The 21,745-nt window shown below is 35.6% G+C and overlaps 2 protein-coding genes and 2 non-coding genes across 4 annotated transcripts; 3 read left to right on the top strand and 1 right to left on the bottom strand.

Annotated features, from left to right (window-relative positions):
- Positions 1 to 262: 262 nt before the first annotated feature.
- On the bottom strand, positions 263 to 3,721 carry LOC142637001 (zinc finger CCCH domain-containing protein 1-like). The gene is made up of 3 exons (XM_075811293.1): positions 3,593 to 3,721; positions 1,565 to 2,574; positions 263 to 461 (listed from the first exon to the last, which is right to left on the bottom strand). The coding sequence occupies exons 2-3, from the start codon at positions 2,420 to 2,422 to the stop codon at positions 357 to 359; spliced, it is 963 nt and encodes a 320-aa protein (XP_075667408.1). The 5' UTR covers positions 2,423 to 2,574; positions 3,593 to 3,721; the 3' UTR covers positions 263 to 356.
- Positions 3,722 to 4,808: 1,087 nt separating this feature from the next.
- Positions 4,809 to 4,899, top strand: LOC142637732 (small nucleolar RNA R12). Its single transcript, XR_012844858.1, has one exon. It is a non-coding gene; the product is annotated as a small nucleolar RNA R12 (small nucleolar RNA).
- A 151-nt stretch (positions 4,900 to 5,050) lies between these two features.
- LOC142637716 (small nucleolar RNA SNORD24) lies at positions 5,051 to 5,134 on the top strand. The gene has a single exon (XR_012844842.1). It is a non-coding gene; the product is annotated as a small nucleolar RNA SNORD24 (small nucleolar RNA).
- A 494-nt stretch (positions 5,135 to 5,628) lies between these two features.
- LOC142634388 (receptor-like protein kinase FERONIA) lies at positions 5,629 to 7,211 on the top strand. The gene has a single exon (XM_075808678.1). It carries the CDS (start codon positions 5,769 to 5,771, stop codon positions 6,858 to 6,860), a length of 1,092 nt encoding a protein of 363 aa, XP_075664793.1. The 5' UTR covers positions 5,629 to 5,768; the 3' UTR covers positions 6,861 to 7,211.
- Positions 7,212 to 21,745: the final 14,534 nt, after the last annotated feature.

The raw sequence follows: 21,745 nt of genomic DNA, 5'->3' as shown, positions 1-21,745 counted from the left end.
TTTTTTATTCCATCAATTGCTCTATACATGCCATCATAAACATATCCCATAGCTGGTTGTTCATCAGAATTGTTCCAAATAGGATTAAACTGAGCAAATTTGTTGCTTTCTTGGATACCCAATACTAATTAAATTTTGCAGAAGCCTACAATAGTACTCCATACTTAAATTACTTTCCTTCAGTAAGATCTCTATTTAAAGAGAATTTCACCAGACAGTTTACAATTTTCCAGGAAAAAGAGAGACTGAGAAGGAAACTTCCTCTTTCAAATGCTAACAAAAGCAAAAACAAAAATACAAAATATTCATTCCAATTAGTTACAAACCAAAGAGCATGACGAACATTCGAGCAACCATTATTTACCATCCACAGCAATCCTTTTGAGTATCTCATGAGCTGTATTGAAAATGCCAAGAGTAGGTTTGTTGCAAACAAAGCATTTCTTGTTCTTCGCATGATGCTGAAAAAGAGAAGAACCTCCAGTTAGAATACACTTTCAATTAAAGGAGAGATGGGCAACAAAGAAATCAGACTGAAATGTTTTGCAGGAAACCTTTGGTCATGCTTATGCACAAAATAAAAGCACATAAAAAAGACAACATATTTATTTTTAACTGAGTTTTTTTGACAATGCAATTTGCTGAAAGCTCATGGCATCAGCTGCATAATAAATCTTGCTAGAAACTTCATAATGAAAGATTTTATGGCATCAATCAAAAGGAAATCCTGGATTTGATGACTATATTGATTTGTTGGACCCAACAAAAACTTGGATTGAATGCCTAAAATTGCAGACTCAACAGTTAGCTGAAATTTCACAAATAATTGGGCTCAAAATTGAAACCAAAAAAAAAAAAAAAAAAAAAAACAAGCATAACTCAATTCTCTAATAAATGAGACTTCAAACTACTTATATAGAAAACACATGTTTTGAAAGACTTCACTGAGAAATAATTTTATAAACCATAATCATCAAGTTCTTTACACCCATATAACAACCTTATGTCTTTGATCCATACACAACCCTAAGCTCATTATAAGAACCCACTTCCAGACCTAGGCAAAATATGTCTTGACAGAGATGCAAGCATCAAGACTCTGAGAATAATTATGATACCTGAATTTTATCTCAAACTTAAACCAGCTCTAAGTTTTCTTTGTAAGTGTATTTGAAACCCATCTGTCAGCATCTTGCTGTATAAGTCACTCATAGCATTTGATTGTATAGTTAATTTTCATGGCAAAGCTCCTCATCTAGAAATTTAACGAGTTTACATACGTACATAAGCATGTAAGTATGTGCTGCTAGTATTTAGTATTGGGGTGGGGATGGCGCAGGTAATAAACCTTTATAACAAGCCTACACTTTTGTCATGTTTCATACATTGCAAGTCTGCAATTTAATCCATTTCCAGCTATTTTTTAAAATTTAAAAGGGTTTTTTTTTTTTTAAAATTTGTGATCTGAGTTTCTTCTTCAAATGAATGAAAAAAATTCATCATAAGAATCCACAAACAGTAGACTAATTATGCTCCATAATTTAAGTTGGTATAGAAGGTATACCTTTAATGCACAATGCTCACAGAAATAGTGCTTGCACTTGGTTACAACAGCATCGACAAAAGGCTGCCTACAAATGAAACATGCAAAGGGCAACGAATCATCTTCGTCATCTTCCTCACCAGGGTCTACATCGCCATCATCCTCATCATCTAATCCCAAAGCTAGATTTCTCTTACTTGCTTTCTCTGCTTCATCCCACTCCTTCTCCATTTGCCAACCAAACTTGTAATCCCCTCGATCATGCATAAACTTACAGGAATCTCCATACCCACAGTAACCAGTCTCTTTGTAATCCTTACATATGTCTGGTTGATAATCAAATCTCATAGAAACTCGTATGTGAGCAGAAGCCCTCAAAGGCCCGTGTGCCCCACAAGCTTTCTCACTAGCAAATGTTTGCTCTCTTCGGAAACCAGCCTTGTAATTAGTATATCCATGAATGCCTTTATAAAACTTTTCGTCCCCAGAGCTTTTTCCTCTCCCCTTTAAAGCCTCCTCTGCTTGCTTAAGAGATCTCTCACGCAATGCACAAGCATCTCTTGAGAACTCGGTCTCAGTTTCTAGAGTTGCTGTCGCTCTGCTATCATGTTCAACTTGAATTTCTTTTGAAGACTCAAACTGAAAAATTGGCTTCTCAGATTCTTCTTTTGCTTCAGTAGACATTTTGTTCTTATTAGAGGATCCAATAGAAAAATACAGCTTATTGTCGGGTTTTATGGTTTTCTTCTGACTGTGTAAGAATGAGTCTTCTGTTGAATCCTCTTTTTCATCTTCATCAAATTTTCTTTTTCTGATGTTTTTATTCCTTGACGACTTTATGAAAAAGTTGCAGACTGAAAAGACAAAAAGATTAGACATATTTTGGGATGAAAATAGCAAATAACCACAAAAACAAAAGGTAAGAATAGTATCCAAATGGTAAATATACAATGAAAGTGAAGGGATTACAGCAGAAGAATTATAGCCTGTTCAGGCTGCTGCTTTTCACCTGAATCTGACATTAAGGACTCCTGAAAATCATTAACATATGGTGTCAGTCTCCTACTAATGATGCAGAAAATATAACAGAATATGTAGCCAAGTTTATCGAAACTACTGCAAATTTGGGATCTACACGAAAGACCATAATCAACCAAAGAAAATATCCATCAAATGCAGGTCCAGAATTATCAAAAATATACATGTTGATACATATAGATACTACAATGATATATATACAGACACAGATACTTCAGCGACACTAAAGAGTGTAACAACAAACATTCAACTATATCTCATTCCTGGCTTTTACACAACCATGCCCAAGCATTCGTTTCAAGGGTTTGGAGGGATTGGAATTCTGTTTTGTAGAGACAAGTTCATCTCAGTATCGGCAAGGCATGAGACCCTAAAAGAGACAAAAGTATTGTATTTTCTACCTCTGAAGAATTTCATCAAACAGAAAAGGTACTTCCTACTTCTAACCATAGTACCATACCAATATCTTGAACACAATACATAGAATGTAACATGCTCAATTAACTCTCTCAGATAGTACAATGAGTCATAAAATTCAGAGAATATAACATATATAATTCAATACAAAAAGTCCCAAAACTACATGCACCCTTTTAGCTTATAAAAGCAGACACTACAGTTGGTTCATTTCAAATGCATCAAATCATAAACTCCAATAAATACAATTTACAAAGCTGCCTAAGTCAATTCATAAACCCAAATAAATACATTCAAGATATTCATGAAAAAAATTCCTAAAATCAAGATGGACCCAAAGAGAGACTGAGATTACGATTATCAATTTTCAGTTCAAGGTCCTAAATTTGATGTCACAGGCTCCAATTCAAGGCAAACACAAAAATCCTATCCCAAAATACCTCTGAAACCGAAGACCAAAGCCCAACCTAAAAATCACAGAATCTTTGGTGAATCAAACCACCAGCTCAGCAATCAAAAGCCTAAACAAAGCCACTCACAAGCTTAAATCGCCACGGTTTCCGAGCAACCAAACAAAGGGAGAGAGAGTAGTACCTGGAATGGAAATAAGTGGTTTATTACGGCAAGGCTTTAGCTTTAGGTGATATGAATGTTGGGAAGGTTCTAGATGGAGCTCAGAAGTACGGACGGCTATGGCGGTTTGACCGTTCAGCAGAGAGAGAGCACAATCTATTAAATTTTATATAAATTTAATTTCTCTATAATTAGTGGTGAGTGGACTGAAGGATTGAAATCAAATCGGCAATGCCGCAACGGTGAGTGGTGACAACTGACAAAGAGACCAACAACCTTCAGCTAAGACAGAGTGAACCGTAGAAGACCTAAGAGAGAGAAAAACCACGTCGTTTGAGCCAAAACCGCGTAGTTTTCGTACATTCTCTTGACCGGTTGAACAGGACCGGTTCTTTGTTTTTTAGAAAAATTACACTTTACCACGTGTGTATTGCCTGAAAAACACTTTACCTACCTGTAGTTTAAAAATTGGCACTTTATCTACTTGAGGTTACCTGCTTCTGTCTCCTGTTACCTGCTTCTGTCTCCTGTTACCTGCTTCTGTTAAAAACATGGACAAATTTGTATTTTTGTTACCATTTTATCTCTCTCTCCTCTCAAAACATAAAAAACTAAAAATATCAAGGGAAAGGAAGATCTAAAAGCTATTTTTTGTAAAATTAAAACCTAACTTTTACATCTTCTTTTCATGTATCAACTTTTAAATCTTTTATTTTAACACATTAAAAATTGAAATTGAAAATACAATCTCACAACTCTTTTATTCTTCACTTCTGCGACAACCTCTTACATTTTCATAAATCAAATCATAAAACTCCCCAAACTCTCAAAAGCCTCTGAAGGTTTCATATTCTTGTTTTTGTGTGCCTTTTTCCTTTGTTCTTCTGCATCTATTGATCTTATGTGTTTTGTTTATATGGGTCTAGGGTTTGGTTATATGACGGTTGATTAAGCCTAATATTAATCAACCTAATATTGCAATTCTGTGGTTTGAAAACTTTAGCATTGGGGTCATGGAATCTATTATTAGGCTATATTGAAGTTTTATGCTACTTGTATCTATTCCATACTTGTAATTCTGCCTTTAGCTCTGGCTTTCCTCTGATATTTTTCTCGATGACAAGGTTGATACATTTATTAAAAAAAAAAAAAAAAATTCTCTTATTTTTAAACGTTACTCATTAAGCTATTTAATTGAATTGGTGATTGATATATATATTTTCTTTGAATTAGAGATGTTGGATGATGAAAAGAATCATTCGGATTCCCAATGATATTTTCTTTGCCGAAATATGTGATATGCTAACCAGCTACTTCTGAGTTCTGACAACATCTTAATGTTATTTTTTTTCTTCATTCGGTGTTTTATTCTTCTTTTTATTATAAAACAAAAAAAACAAAAAAACAAAAAAAACTGGGTTTTCATTGAATTTGTTTGTTTATTTTATTTGAAACTTAGATGATTTATAGGGTTATAGAGGCCGGTTATATAAGGATTAATATTTGCTACCCTTGATGGGAATTCCCATTTGATGAATTTTATCCACCAAGATCTCTGAGGCCTCTTTTTTCACTCATTTTTTCAATTTCTTTGTTTCTAGGTTTGTTGTCTTATCAGGCCTCTTAATATTGTTTTTCAGGTTGTATTTTCTTTTATTAATGTGTTAAAATAGAAGATTTAAAAGTTGATACAAAACCTAACATTTAGATGTAAAAACTAGGCTTTAATTTTTACAAAACTTAGATTTTGGATCTTCTTTTCCTTTAATTTTTTAGTTTTTTATGTTTTAAAGGAGAGAGATTTAAAAGGGTAACAAAAATACAAATTTACCTCTATTTTTAATAAAAGTGGGTAACAAAAGACAAACGGAACTAACCTCATATAGGTAAAGTATCAATTTTTAAACTACAAATAAACAAACTATTTTTCGGATAAACTACAAGTGTAAATTTCCCCTTGTATTTTGTTTTTTTGGTGGTAAATGGCAGATTCTGGTTAAACTTGCTTTTTTTTAAGTTTGTACTTTTTGTAGGCATAATCGGACCGGATTGGTACCTATGTCCTTTGTTTTTTTGAGATAAAACCATGGAATTAGTCCAAACCACCCAAAAGGGATCACTTCCGTGACTCCGTCATCGCCGGGTCAAGCCGCCACTTCTCCGTCGTCAAATCCACTGGGATACGACCGGAGCGCCAATGGAAGGAGTTTCAAAGTTATTCAGGACGTTCGGGAAGAGAGCAAAACCATCTTCAACTCTTCCTAAGGAACTATGCCGTCGATTTTCACTGGCTGAGATGAAGATAGCTACCAATAACTTCGACGATAAATTACTCATTGATCTGGATAGTTTTGCGAAAGTATACAAGGGGTTGTTAATTGATGACTGTAGCTGCACCATAAACGTTGCAATTAAGTGTGTAACGTTCGACTGGTCAAGGACAGAGGTGGTGTTGGCTTGCCAGCTACACCACCCCAACCACGTCCCTCTCATTGGATATTGTCTCGATGATCAACAGATGATCCTAGTCTACGAGTTCATGGTCAATGGAAACCTCGGCGACCACCTCTACGGCACTGCCACTACTAACCACCATGGTCCCCTCCAGTGGAAACAAAGACTCCAGATTTGCATTGAAGTGGCGCGTGCACTGCACTACCTTCACACTGGGCTGAAGCATACCATCATCCACCGTAACGTGAAGCCGAGCAACATTCTTCTGGACGAGAAATGGGAGGCCAAGTTGGGAGATTTGGGGTTGTCCAAGTTGGGTCCCCCCAGTTTGTCAAAGGCTTTGATTAAAATTGAATCTCAGGTAGTGGGTACTTACGGATACGCTGATCCTGGGTATGTGGCGACCGGAGAATTGACTGATAAATCTGATGTCTACTCTTTTGGTGTGGTATTGTTGGAAGTACTCTGTGGCAGGAAAGCATTCCAACGATTGGGAGTGGAAGAACATCAGTATCTAGTTAATTGGGCCCGAAAATGCAAACGAGAAGGGACCATCAATAAGATAATTGATCCGTATCTGATGGGGAAGATAGCTCCAGAGTGTTTCAAAATATACCTCGACATTGCCACTTCTTGTGTGCGAAACGACGGAAAGGATCGTCCCACAATTGGTGAGGTGGAGATAGGCCTTGAACATGCTCTGCAGCTGCAACAGAGCGCAGATGCTGAGAGAAAGGATGGTGTGGATCAATATAATTATACTATTGTTGAATATATTTCCAGTACTGCGTCTCCTGAGGAATCTTTTTCAGGTGTATATAGCACGACCACATGAGCTAAATTTTCCTTGGACACCGGCATTGGAGCATAGTGTCTGAATCGTTTTTGCACTGCTTTGGGAACAAAACTGGGCTGTTTGCCACAGTATGGAGGTTTTTTTTGGAGGGTGTGCTCTGGTTTTGGGAAATAGATCTGAATTCAGTTTTGTTATATTTATTATGTTGAATTGTAGTTTGAAGTTTTCACGGTGATGGATGCTACACAGTTTTCATTGATTGATGTGCATGATGACTTCCTTTGCATTTTGTAAGCCTGAATTAACAACGACAACAATCTCAACACTGTAAAGTAATACTGTTTTTTGTGAAACTTAATGAGATAACTTGGAGAAGGTTGGTCAGTCTTATTCACTTGCTTTCAAATGATTGTTTTTCCTTTGTTACAGAGTAAAATTCTTGTTTCAAAGCCAATGCATTCTCTGGTTTCCTGATGGAGAAGTTGAGCCCTTGAAATAATCACAAGTTGCCTTTAGAACATTTCCACATTTATGGTGCAAGATAGGTTAAGGGCCTTTTGTTTGTTGCAATGGCGATGGTCTTGAGTTGTAAGGCACAAGTGCCTTTTTCCTCCCACTTTGGCAGGACCAACACTAAGTAATAGCCTTTATGCTGCAAAATACTTAAGATGGTCATAAATTGGTTCTCAGTATTTTACTATGGGGATCCCTGCTCGATTATTCATCAAACTGCTCAAGGTCTTTTACATTTATCAGTTAAATTGATTTGAGTGCATTTATCTGCCGTACAAGGATTAGTTGCACCAAGGGAAATTTGATACTATCAAACAGGGATGCCAAATTGGAAATTCTAAATTGTAATAAGGTAGCACAAAAGACATCTTCCAACCAAATACCTACCCCATGTCTACTATAATCCAAAAGGGGGCTAAAACAAAACTGAATAACAGAATGTATTTAACAGAAACAGAAAATTATAGAATCTCAACTTATCGACATTTTTAGACGTAGAAATATGCAGGAATATTTTACAATTATAAAAGATACTTTGAATATCCATATTCAAAATGAAACCAATAAAATAGCAAATGCATAGTGCATAGAGAATAAATTAAAAAAGAAATATGGAAAAGGAAAGAGACATAAATAGGAAAAGCCTGTAACCAGTGCTTTATGAACTTTTTTCTCTTTCTAAGTGATTTAAGATCACCACTTCATGGAGTTTGAGAGCTTGAGAAGACATGAAGCTTAATTGGTTGTCATAGAAAATTTCAGATCATTGAATGATTATTGGGATTGCTTAATTATGTCTTGGTGGAAGTAATTTCAGAGATGAATGTATATAAAAACGTTACTATCAGAGATGAATGAAATGAAACCTGATCTTCCCAACTCTATGATGAAGCTTTTGTTTTCTGGCGAAAGCTTTTATTGTCATATATTTTTTAAGCAAAGTGTCCATGGCATCTTTTCCATAGCTTAAATACTCTTCAATTGTGATGAATGCACTCTGGAATGTGTACTTTCATTCACTCCCCCTAAGATTTTGAAGGCTTGGCAAGGGCTGCAAGATCAATGTTTTTGATTAGGGCGATGTCCTCAGTCAAAAGTTATGAAAGTCTCTATTCCTGAACTATCACCAAGCAAAGAAAGGTAAATTAACCAATTTGAGGCCTGCTGAATGGTAATTATTCCATTTTAGTTTGCAACTGGCTCAGAATTTTGTCAGCAGCACCCAAGTTTCCTCACACTACTTTCACTCTCAAGTTGCAGAGGAGTTTAGTTCTTCAAGAAAAAGGATATGATGCAGATTGGTTCCTTGTGGACCATCTCAAAACCTCTCACATTGTCCTCTCTCTCTCTCCGAACTTCTTGTGAGTAGCTAAGGCTGCTGATGCTTATAAAATTATTGACATCCATTTACATTTGCATTCATAAGAAGAGTTTTCCAATTATCATGGTACCAAAGAAATTATCTTGAAGGTGACAAAGGATAATTCTCCTACTATGTAGAAGGCGCCATTGTATAACAATTTCTTGATGCTCCCTTCTCAAAAATCTCAAGCCCACCATTGTCTTTCAAAGTTTTAGTTATTTTTTCACAAAGAGCAGAAGCAGATGCATTACTAGTCCCAAGAGTGGCATTCGAGTTCTCACCCATATAACCATATTGACATCAGAGATGGGGAATTCCAGTTTCATTTACATAATCTATCACATCTATCTTCTCCCTAATGCATTTTTAGTTCAGGTTCAGTGCAAGTTGCAAGGTTAGCACCAACATGAACGAGTTTCCTTGGCTACCTTTCAAAGTCTACATCTTCAGGGAGTTTCACCATATGAGCTCCTAAAAACCAATACCTCTATTTGTAGTTGCTCAAAGACATTCTAATTACAGGATATGTGCCGATAGCTCAATTTCAATCCCCAATAACAGTAATGTGATCGTCAAAGTTTAGCCCATGAGGGCCAAGACTGGCTAGAAAATGACGCTTCAAAGAAGCATCAAGCAAGTTCTCAATACGCCCTCCAATTATGTAGGCAAAATGTGCCCCATTTTCCCTTAATTTGACATGACTCATGGGGCAATAATTTGCATAGCCTAAATGTAACATTCCAATATTTTAATCTCGAAAATTAAAATCACAAAATCCAAAAGATCACTCAATAATCTAGACTTTTTTTAAGACAAAGTAAACTCCCAAAACAATATTTGAATATCAGTTATGTAAAAAACAAAAATGTGTGTTTGAAAATTCAGTTATAGTGCACTTGAAGGCAAAAATGATCACTCCTTAATAATATATTGTACCAATAAAACTATCTAGGGTAAATAATATGAAAAATATTGAAATAAGTCAAATAACCCAATAAAGTAGGATGTTATACACCATTGGATGAGACATTAATGAGAGGTCAAAAGGATGGTTCCCCCAAAAAAAAAATCAAAAAAAAAATTATTATATTTTATATTTTATTACTTTTTATATTTTGTAGATTCGATAAATTTAAGAAATTTTACAAACATCAATATATATATATATATATATATATATATATATATATATATATATATATATATATATATATATATATATATATATATATATAAGCAAAGACCTTATATAGGAAAGTATGAGATTTTGCCAAGTGGCACATTGTATTGCATTCTTTTCATTTAGGCTTCCATCTCATATACATTTAGCATTTATGTCAAAGTATTAACTAATGGCAAATGCATTTATTTCAATTTTTTAAATGGAAAAAGGCAAAAATTTGTATATTTTTATAACTTATTGTTTTGAATAGATATAGATGGATCTTAAAAGTCATTAGAAATGTAAGAATTAAGAAAACTTTTCAATTTTTTTGCATAAGACTAACGGCAATGTAGAATTGCAAGAGTCAGATTCAATGAATTAGGTAAATATTATTTGTCTCCACATTTGTCCAATATAATTAAATCCCCATTTCCATTGAACTTAAAAATTACACTTCCATAATTTTTCTGATAGTATCTTTGGTTTTCTTTTTGTGAGGTTAAACGTCCATAATTTTTCTCATAGTATTTTTGGTTTTCTTTCTATGAGGTATGTTAATTTTCAAAATATTATGTTCGTTTTAAATATTTTGTTTAGATTTTATGTATACATTTTTACTTATGTAGTATTGTAATGTATTTAGGCTTATTTTTTCATATTATGTGCAATTTATATTTTTGGTTTTTTGTATGATGCATATACTTGGTAAGGATTTGTTTTTAGCTACTTTTAGTTCAATTAAAATTTGGAAATTAAATTGTGATATTATTGCATCACTATGACATTATGTTTTCTGTTGTTTTATCATGAAATTCTAGAAATTTTTATAGCTAGTTGATATGGAAAGCATAAATCATACAAGAAAAACACCTAGTAACCAACAAGTTTGTAGGTGACAATATGAACTGTAATCTGGTGAAATTTCTTGGTTGGATGAATTAGATGAATTTTCTCCCAATGTATTTAGTTTAAATTTAGTTTTAGTAGAAAACTTCATAGATTTACTGTGATTAAAAATAATAGTGAAAAGCATGAGGTTCTACCAACTAGCACATTCTATGCAAAAATATATATATATATATATATATATATATATATATATATATATTCTCAACATAAGAAAAAATTAAATATTAACTTTTTGTTTCATTTGGTTCAATGTTTCAAGACTTTTCTAATTAAAAAATAAATATTATTTATATCCTTTGACTTAATGTTTCAAGAATTTTCATCTGATGTACATTCACACAAACCTTTTTACATTTTAATTTACCATTTTCACCTCTTCTGCTTCTATCTCTTTATATATATTTACCCATAGCCCTTCATGTTATCCTATGTTAAATACACATAGACAAAATACGATGTCATTTACCTTCAATCTTTTGACGACACCTACCTCACTCTAACATTGTTGTTTCATTTTATCCTAACCTGTATGAGTTGGCTACAACCAAGGAAAGGTGGCTTGCATTTTATATTGAATGACAAGACGCTAAGGTCAAATGTTGTGGATTTGTAGGTTTTGTAAATGGTGTGATTGTCCGTGAGTGTTTAGGATGTGTATTTGTTTTTAGAATTAAGGAGAAAGAAAAATACACATTCTATATCAACTTTTATTCTATAATATTCTTCCAAAGTTTTTTTTTTCTTCATTACTTCAATTGAATAATTATAATGAAAATGTTTGTACAATTTATAATTGTACTTTTTATAATAAACTCATTAAAAATAAAGATTTATAATAATTATGCTATAATATTTATACAACATTCTTCAAAATCATCCTACATAAAGCATTACAATATTATCCATATATTGCATAACTTACTAGTTTAAACTAATTATAACTCACATCAATTACTAATTACTATAACTATATAAAATATAAAATAACAAGATAAAATACTAGTGGTACGTAGAGTTCAAATTGGAAAGAGCAGCACATCAAATTTGACCCGTGCACAATCATGTACATATGACACCAACATGGCGCTACTTCTTGTTCACATTCCTTGCATTGATTAAATTCAATGCAATTGGTAATGGTTTATAGTAAAGCTACCTACAGCCTAGTGTCCACTGCCTACTTATATGCTCATGAAAACAACCAAAAATGTAAAAACGGGCAGTGTTGTTCACATTTTCAATTATAAAAATTAAAAACACAGTGTATATATGTGTTTTTTTTTTTTTCCCAAAAAACAGGAAAAAAGGCGGGGACCAAAGCCTCAAATGAAAGGAATTTCAGAGTTATTTAGGCCGTCCAGGAAGAGAAGGTTAGATGAAACAAAACAGTCTGATTTAGTTCTTCCTGAGGGATTATGCCGTCGTTTTTCACTCGCTAAGATCAAAATAGCTACCAATAACTTCAATAAATACTTCGTAATTGGTCAGGGGGATTATGGGAAAGTATATAAGGGGTTTATCGATGACCCTACTACAATAAGCCTTGCAATAAAGCGTGTGAATATCGATTCAAAGGCGGGTTTTCACGAGTTAAAGACTAGATTGCTTTTACTCTAATTTATTTAAGTGCAGAACAAGAGTAAATGAAATGCAATCACTTGATCTACTCTAGTGCATACACATGAACAATAAACAATAAAAGTAAAGTACAAGAGTAAAGGAAGAGAGATGCAAACACAAGATAATATCAAGACGTGTTATCGAAGAGGAAACCGACAAACTTAGCGAAAAACCTCTCTGTAACCCTCCAAGTCAAAATCGATCCCCTAAATAATAAAGTTGGAGTACACGAATAACAAAGACCCTCCAAGTCCAGTCTACCCAATGTACTTGAGCCCCCCAAGCTCCTACTACCAACGGACTTCTCGGAGTCATGTCTCTAGCTTTCCAGATTCTATAATACGTCCGATTGCATCCGCCAAACCTCACCGGCTTTGTTTGGCAAATCCCCAAAGCTTCCCAAGCTCCAAAACACTCTCTACACTCTGAATAGGTGTGGGTTATGTTTGGTATAAATCTCCTCTCAAGGTATGACAATAGGAGAGGGAAAGAGAAAAGACTACAATAATTTCTCTTTAAGGATGAGTAGCTCTCTCTCTAAAAGATGAGTGTGTTGTACGTGTTGTAGAAAACTTATCTAGGTTTTTTCTCTCTGAATAGCCTTTCTTACTTTTGTGAGTAATGAGGGTATATATAGTATGAGTGAAGGGTAAGAAAGTCACACTTAAAATTCTTCAGGTAGAGTGTTTCGCGAGAACCTCGCGATATGACATGTCTCGCGAAGCACTCGCAAAATGTAGCTTGACAATTAACTTTTCAGCTTCTAGCATGTGCTTCTCACGTGCCCTTTTCACGGGAACCCTTCTTGTGAACCTTTTGCGAGCTAGTCGCGAAATTACACTGATCTTCAATTCATGCTCGATTTTTCACCAACTTAGTACTATATCCAATACAATAAAATCCCACAAAATTCAAGGAAATAATTTAATGCAGTTACAACACTTTTTGTCATGGAATAAAGCCAACATATAAATATAATTGTAAATCATAACTTTACAGTAATAAACAAAGTATACATAGTTACACCTTGATCTAATAGTTCTCACTATCAATTTAAAATATATATATATATATATATATATATATATATATTATTGCATTGTGTTTTCATACATATCTCACTATATATAACACCTGACTACAAAATATAATTTGTTACACTACAAAAATCTCTAATTTATAACATAATTCCAAATAACACATAATGAATTCTTAAAAATATACAAAATAATATATTAATTCAATAATTATCTAATAAAAAACAATCATATCAAATTTTCCCGTACATTGCTTGAGTCAGCGACTAGTAATATATATATTGCATGGCACAGATAAGGCTTTTGTCAAGGTAGTGTACCTTGTTTCAGATCTAAAGGTTTGATCCAGAAGTTTGAGGTTAAAGGTGACTAGGTTGTAATTGTTAATTTAAGCTTTTAATCCTGAAAAATGAATAGGTTGTTTAGAAGTTACTCTTCTACCAGCAGCAGATGTTCCCAACCATCATCCCTCCCAAATATACCAGTAGATGTAGGAATACTTAATTCAGAATCTTATGAGTTATCAGATGTAGATCTAGACATAGGAGATTGAAATATCCCTAAGGTTCCCACCAACCAGATCTATAAGTCCTCATGGTCTTGGAAGAAAGCCTTCAAGACAGACTACCATATTAAGACTATAGAGCAAGTTTATGGTATAAACAAGGAGTACGAAACGTACTACTTGTTATCCCCTTCAGCCATTTTAGCACATAGGAAGCAAGGACATAACTTCCTACACATAGGTTTAGTCCAGGTTGAAGTTAAACCGCTTGTCAGAAAAGGTTTGAACAACTCAATCCTTATGGCCCTCAGAGATACCCGTTATGTTAGATTCCACGACAGCCTCTTAGGAACCATAGAAACTAGTCTTAGCAACGAACCAATCCATTTTGACTGTTTCCCAGATTTTGCTATCCATATCCACGACAAGAATGTCATAAATGCCCTTACACTCAATATCAAGACCCATGGAACCCTCATAACGCAAGGAACTAGTCAGATCGCCTTGATATACAGAGTCTACTACAAGTGCATGAGAATGAACATGAATGTCGAAGCACTTGATAAAAGAAAGTTGGGTGAGACAACCCTCATCCAAACCACTGACCCTAGTGCCAAGATTCAGGTTCCTAGAACCCTGAAATGGACAGAGGTCACATTCCCAGCCCATTGGACTTTAGAGAATGAGAACCATACTCTACAGATCCAAAACCCAACCCAAAATCTAGATCTAGAATTTGTCCAACAGCTAGCTGATGGCATGGTTAGGTTAAGTTTTGACAGATCTAGGCTCAGCACTCCTCTAGATTATGAGTGTAGAACGCCTCTGAATATATCCCAGTTTAGATCCTCAATAGATCTACACCAACCCCATAGGCAGTCACCTATCTACCTTAGAGGTAGATCTGCATCCCAGTGTAGCTCAACCAGACCCTTAGGATCACCATTCCCAAAGTCTAGAAGAGATCTAGGTGTACAACTCCAGGGAGTTAGAACCAATTCCCAGCTCAGCACACCTTGCTACACAGCCAAAGATAATTCGGTGGCCAATGGAGTAGACGACTGTGAGCAATCCCCTCCATCCCTTTCTGGGATTGATATGGAACAACCATTTCAAGATCCTCCCATAGATAACCACCTCTTGGTTTTAAACAAACAATTTGTTCCTAACCTAGAAGAATTAGGAAAGGAATTTGATTCTGAGGAAAACAAAACCAAAAGAGAAGCCTATAAAGCCAATTACACTAGAGAGCAAAAAGTAGAAGTATTTGAAGCATGGACAGCATTCATAAAGGATATATCCCGTAATGTCCCCTTTTTCATATACTTTGAAAGATACTGTGGACAGCACAAACAGATTTGTGTCCTTACCAGAACATGGACAATAGAAGAACCCAATGCAACCAAGGAAGTTGTAAGGTCGAGCCATCCACCCCTTGAAAAGCCCCTAGATAAGCTGCCCACAACTCAGCACACCAGTCTCAATTACCCTAAGGACAAAACAACCCTAGAAATAGTTGCCCAAAAACTAGAAGAACTTGTTAAGAAGGAACCAGTCACCCCTTCTTCAGTCGCTATCAGCCAGCTTAACATTTTAGACATTCAACCAGCCTCTAGCAATTCTGGTCAAGAATCTGACAAAGAGATAGAACAACTAGAAAACCAGTTTCAAGATTTACAGGTAAAACGGCTTTACCATCCCAACATAAATCCAACCAGTCTAACCAGGAATTGGTACCCTAGACCTACACCCCCTGACCTCCAATTCGAAGAACAGAATGTCAGCAACCAATTCTCAGTATCCTCTGGTAAACTCTATGAATGGAACATAGATGGCTTATCGAAATAAGAAACCCTAAACAAGATCCAACATATGACTATGGTAGCCAACAACTACCTGGACGAAGGCCGTCCTCACAAGGAAATCATAGAAATGATGGTCTTAGGATTTACAAGGAAACTCCTACAATGGTAGAACAACTGCCTAATAGACATGTCTAGCGAAGACATCAAGCATGCAGTTGTAAAAGATGAGGAAGGAGCCCCGATCTTTGACAATATTGAAAGAGGAGTTCCTAATGGAGTCAACACCCTGATCTATACAATCATGAAACACTTCATAGGAAAACCCAGCAATATCACATCTAGAATTTACGAACAGCTAAGTAACCTTAAATGTAAAACTCTAGGTGACTATCGATGGTATGAAGATGTCTTTACTACCCGAGTCATGCATAGGAGTGATTGTAACTCTCCGTTTTGGAAGGAGAGGTTCATCGATGGATTACCAACACTTTTTGGCCAGAAAGTCAAAGAAACCATTTGCAGTCCCTTAGGCGTCATAGATTATGATAACCTAACCTATGGAGACATCTCTAGCACCATTCGACCTGAAAGAATGAAGATATGCAGAGATCTCAAAATCCAAAGCCAAGGATCAGGAAAATCCTTGGAATCCATTCCACAAGCATCAGGAAAATGCTACAATTGTGGAAAGAAAGGTCATTTCAAGAGTGAGTGTAGAGCTAAGGCCAAATCCCTTATCAATACCCTCATTAGTGACCAACCCAGTAAGCATGAGATCTTTAAATTACTAGGACTTGATCACTCTAACAGTGAGTCATTCAGCAGCGCTAGTGGCAGTGAACTCAGACAGATATATCGGTCATCCTCTGAATCCTCTAGAACTAGTACCTCTAGTAGCCTGGATGAACCTACACCATGCAAAGATGGTTGTTGTAGGAACAAAACCATCAATGTTCTCAACAGGCAAGAAGAACTTCTCCTAGACCTCATAGAGGTAATAAAAGATCCTGTTATAAAGGCTCAAAAGCTTACCATGTTCCATCAAACCTTAGTAAAGGAAATCGGTAAACCTGAACTAAGGATCCAACAACCCAAAGTAGATTTAGAGCAAATCTACAATAGATTTACCCAGTCCAAAAAGGAAGTTACTATCAACGACCTTCAAAGAGAAAATAAGGAGACCAAGTCAGAAGTTAGAACCCTAAAGCAAGAGTTAACCATTCTCAAGGTTGATTGTGATCTTCTTAATTGAAGAGTCCAACTTTTGGAAAACACTTCTCATTAAGGCATTGAGGAAGGTCCCTCATTCTGAAACCCTTCTGATGAGGAAGAAACAGTAACCCCACAGCTGATCTTAGCAATAAACCATTCACAGAAAAATTCTTAGATACTATCAACAGGAATAGCTTCCATAAATGGCATTCCAAAGTCAAGATTGTCATTAGCAAAGATTTTGAATTCGAGGTCATAGCCTTAATAGATTCAGGAGCTGATCTTAACTGCATTCAAGAAGGAATCATTCCCTCTAAATACTTCAAAAAGTCTATAGAGCGATTGACATCCGCAAGTGGCGGAAGAATGCAAATTGAATTCAATCTTCCCCAAGCCGAGGTTTGCCAAAATGGCATATCCTTTAAGACAAAATTTGTCCTTGTTAAAAACATGACAGATAAGGTCATCTTAGGAAACCCTTACCTATGTTTATTATACCCTTTCACCACAGATAGTGAAGGAATCATAGCCTATCCCTTTGGTTAGTGTAAATTTGAGTTCATAAGAAGCCCCGAACCTTGGGAGGTTAGCTCTCTTTAGAAAGCTTCTATATCAAAATCTCTCAGTACTGTCACCATCCAACCCCTTCCATCTCATAATCAAGCCCATCACCTTGATTCATTCATCTCAATTGATGATTCTTTTGACCCAGGTCGGTCCCAGTTATCATCATGCATTCATCATGAAAGCAATTGCACCTCTGCATCCATCAGTTTCAAAAATAAAAGGTTTTTTTAATAATTATTTAAAAACCTCAAATGATCCAAACCCTTTTTGGCAGGATTGTAAGAGAGTAATATTTAATACCACTAATAAGTGGATTATGACTTCTTCAGCAGAGAAGAAGAACAAGGGGAAAGCACCAGCAAAAGGCTATCATCAAGACAAAAAACTACCAGTAGGACAGCCTTTTGTAATGCATGAAGGCGCATCCTCTACTAGCCATAGAGGATCGATATCCCTTCAGGAATTTGTCCCTGTAACGGTGACATATTCCAGTGGTGATATGCCTATTGTTTTACAAGAAGTTTTATCTAGGACTTTACAATTCAATAATGGAGCATATATAGACTTACTCTACTCCATTAAATGTCTCCTTAATAACCTTCAATTTGCCTACACCCGAAAAAACCAAGACCTTTTTCAAAAAACCCTTAAAGCACTAGAAATTTACCTAGTTAATCTTGAGGCTACGAATAAAGTCTTAACCAGTCAACTCTTTGGCAAAGAGGACATCCATTCAATGGATAAAGTGACTATTATCGGTACTGATTATGCCAGGCTTAGTCTTAAGACTCGAGCTACTCTAAGAAGTGCCACTACCAACCTGCCATCAGATTTACAATTTCGTATTCTGGGAAGCAAGGCTATGAACAAATCTCTGAATCTTTGGTATGAACATTTCAAAATTCTGGTCACAACCACTATCCTTAATCCAGATGATTCAGATGATATTGATAATGTTCTCATGCAAGCTGCATGGGAAGAATACTTTGGAAGCAGCTCCAGAGTATATGAAAATAAACATCCCTTTCCTGGACTTCTGATTAACTATAAAGACAGGACAGATGCTGATGAGAGAAATCTGGCTTGGCTCTCACAAATGTTTGAATCAGGTTTCATCAGACTTATCAAGCTAACAAGTCATGACCAAATCTACCAACTACCTAAGATCATCCAAAATGCTGTTAAGCAAATCAACAACCCTTTTGTTTCTATCAGATGTTGGAGTACTCTATCAAAATGGGACAAAGATAATTGGATGGAGGTTCACCCTTCAAAGCATCTTGTCCTTATCAATGGTTTTACTTATCAGGGCCCATGGTATGAAGGAGACACATATATTTCATACAAATACCCTAATGCTCTGGCAGAACGCTGGAGGAACTACTTCAACAACCAAATTCTTGATGTCAGCCAAGATCTATGGAAAGATTACCATTTTATAGGTTCTACGGATAGAATCTATGTTTTTGAAAGAAGACCATATGACTCTACTATTAGGCATCTTAAAAAGCTTGGTCCCGATAATCCTAGGGAGTTCCTTACGGGAAGAAAGCCAGTACATGAACCTCTCCTATATTGTGAACTCTGCAACCACTATGCCATGTATCACGAGCATAATTGTGACGACGAGTCCCAATGGGATCCTTATGAAGGATATCCATCAAATGCTCCTGATACTGATTAAAGCATCCTAACCAAGCAACTCAGGATAAGGTTCCAATTTGGTTACTATTCCAAGTCAGCACCAGCCACTAATATGAACAATTCCCGCATCATGAACAGTATCCACACCCAGCAGATTCCCCGACAGATCACTATTCATCCATCAGCAATAGATGAACAGTATTTCGAAAAGCAGGGGACAAGTCACTATTCATGAACAGTAAAAGTTACTGTTCACAAACACAATCATTCAGAAGCACTGTTTGCTTTCAGTGGGAAGAGTTTTCACCGCAGTAAAAGCATTTCACCTTTCGTGATTCCAGCAATCTTCAGATGGCATCCAAGGCTTCCTCCAGTCTATATAAGGCAGCCAAGTCTCCATTCTGAGGCAGGTCTAATTTTAGGAATTACTCCCAAAATACCTCAGAGCACCTCAGTTTTGCCTCCTCTTTACAACCCAATATTTGTAATCAGATGGCTCCCCTTTACTTTTGTAATACCTCAACCGGTTTTCACAATTGTAATCCCATGGTCTCAGTAGACCTTTATCTGTATTTTCCGCACATGGCCTCAACCGACCTTAGTCTGTAACTTGATAACATTCTTGTCGTGGATATGGATAGCAAAATCTGGGAAACAATCAAAATGGACTGGTCTGTTGCTAAGACTGGTTTCTATGGTTCCTAAGAGGCTGTCATAGAATCTAATGTGACGGGTATCTCTGAGGGCCATAAGGATTGAGTTGTTCAAACCTTTTCTGAAAAGCAGTTTAACTCCGACCTGGACTAAACCTATGTGTAGGAAGTTATGTCCTTGCTTCCTATGTGCTAAAATGGCTGAAGGGGATAACAAGTATCACGTTTCGTACTCCTTGTTTATACCATAAACTTGCTCTATAGTCTTAACATGGTAGTCTGGCTTGAAGGCTTTCTTCCAAGTCCATGAGGACTTATAAATCTGGTTGGTGGGAACCTTAGGGATATTCCAATCTCCTATGTCTAGATCTACATCTGATAACTCATAAGATTCTGAATTAAGTATTCCTACATCTGCTGGTATCTCTAAGAGGGATGATGGTTGGGAACATCTACTGCTGGTAGAAGAGTAACTTCTAAACAACCTATTCATTTTTCAGGATTAAAAGCTTAAATTAACAGTTACAACCTCGTCACCTTTAACCTCAAACTTCTGAATCAAACCTTTAGATCTGAAACAGGGTATACTACCTTGACAAAAGCCTTATCTGTGCCAACGCATTTCTACCACAATCTTCCAAATGGGGGACCACCCTTAACGCGTTCCCTCGGCTTATCATGGGCTGACCAAGCCAAACCAGGAAGAAACTGGATTTATAAGGCTAACAACACAAATCCAGACTCAGAATGTCTCAACAGTATATCTGCAACAAACTTTAGGGCTAAACACAAGAATAAGAGGAAGCGGATAACTGGGAAGCAAAAGTTAATCTGAACAAATAATCACAGAATAACAAATAGAATAGCTAAGAAGGGGGCTCAGCCTACCATTTACAAATGTAAAAGAAGATGACAAAATAGTAACAGATGAAGAAATAAATAAATGGGAATGGGAGAGTTATCATGAAATAGATGTAAAACAATATATGGGGTATGGGAGATATATCCATAAAATAGTTCAAAATAATTATATTGCTCAAAGTAACTTGGATAACTATGGCGGCAATGCCGACCAACTTGATTGAATAATAACAAAAGTAACTTACAACTCCGACCGGGCCAACTTGGCTCTGATACCAAAAAGGGGTAAGATAATTGGATGGAGGTTCACCCCTCAAAGCATCTTGTCCTTATCAATGGTTTTACTTATCAGGGCCCATGGTATGAAGGAAACACATATATTTCATACAAATATCCTAATGCTCTGGCAGAACGCTAGAGGAACTACTTCAACAGTATCAATCAAGTTGGCTCATGGCACAAATAAGTCACATCAGCATCCACGTCATTATTTTTTTTCTTTCCAATTTTCCTATAATTTTTTTTAACATTTGTTTTTTTAATATTTACACTTCTCCAACCTTTCTCCCTCTCTTACCTTTTCATCTCTCCACTACCATCTAAATTAATATCATTCTTCCTCTTTCCCTTTATCTTCCTTTATTTTTGTCTCTTCTTGTTTACATTCTCTTACTATAAATTTGTCACTATCTCTACCATTTTATGCATAGTTTTCCCTCACAAAAAAAAAGGGTTGCTCTCTCTCTCTCTCTCTCTCTCTCTCTCTCTCACACACACACACACAATTTTTTGGTGGATTTTTTTTTCTTGCATTTCTGCTTTAGGTTGATAATTTTTTATATTATTTAAAACTCTACTTTGGGTTAATGTGATTTAGTTTAGTTTTTAAATTTTTTTTTCTTTGATTGTTAAATGTTATCATATTGTATTATAAAGAATTAAATATAGCATATAAAAATATAATGTTATTTTATTAAATAGCATGATTTGGATAATTTGGTATTTATTTTATTACATAGCATGATTTTTTATAGTACTCAATTTAGATATTAAACTATGAGACTTTACTA

The sequence above is a fragment of the Castanea sativa genome, chromosome 5, assembly GCF_040712315.1.
Source record: "Castanea sativa cultivar Marrone di Chiusa Pesio chromosome 5, ASM4071231v1".
Classification (NCBI taxonomy): domain Eukaryota; kingdom Viridiplantae; phylum Streptophyta; class Magnoliopsida; order Fagales; family Fagaceae; genus Castanea; species Castanea sativa.
This window is presented reverse-complemented; position numbering and strand designations above follow the sequence as displayed.

What these genes read in the sequence shown, in the direction of transcription:
- LOC142634388 (XM_075808678.1), top strand. Translation starts at nt 5,769, where the DNA reads ATGGAAGGAGTTTCAAAGTTATTCAGGACGTTCGGGAAGAGAGCAAAA.
- LOC142637001 (XM_075811293.1), bottom strand. Translation starts at nt 2,422, where the DNA reads ATGTCTAATCTTTTTGTCTTTTCAGTCTGCAACTTTTTCATAAAGTCG. An exon ending in GTGAGCATTGTGCATTAAAG is followed by an intron (nt 462 to 1,564) that starts GTATACCTTCTA and finishes TCTCTTTTTCAG; the next exon opens with CATCATGCGAAGAACAAGAA.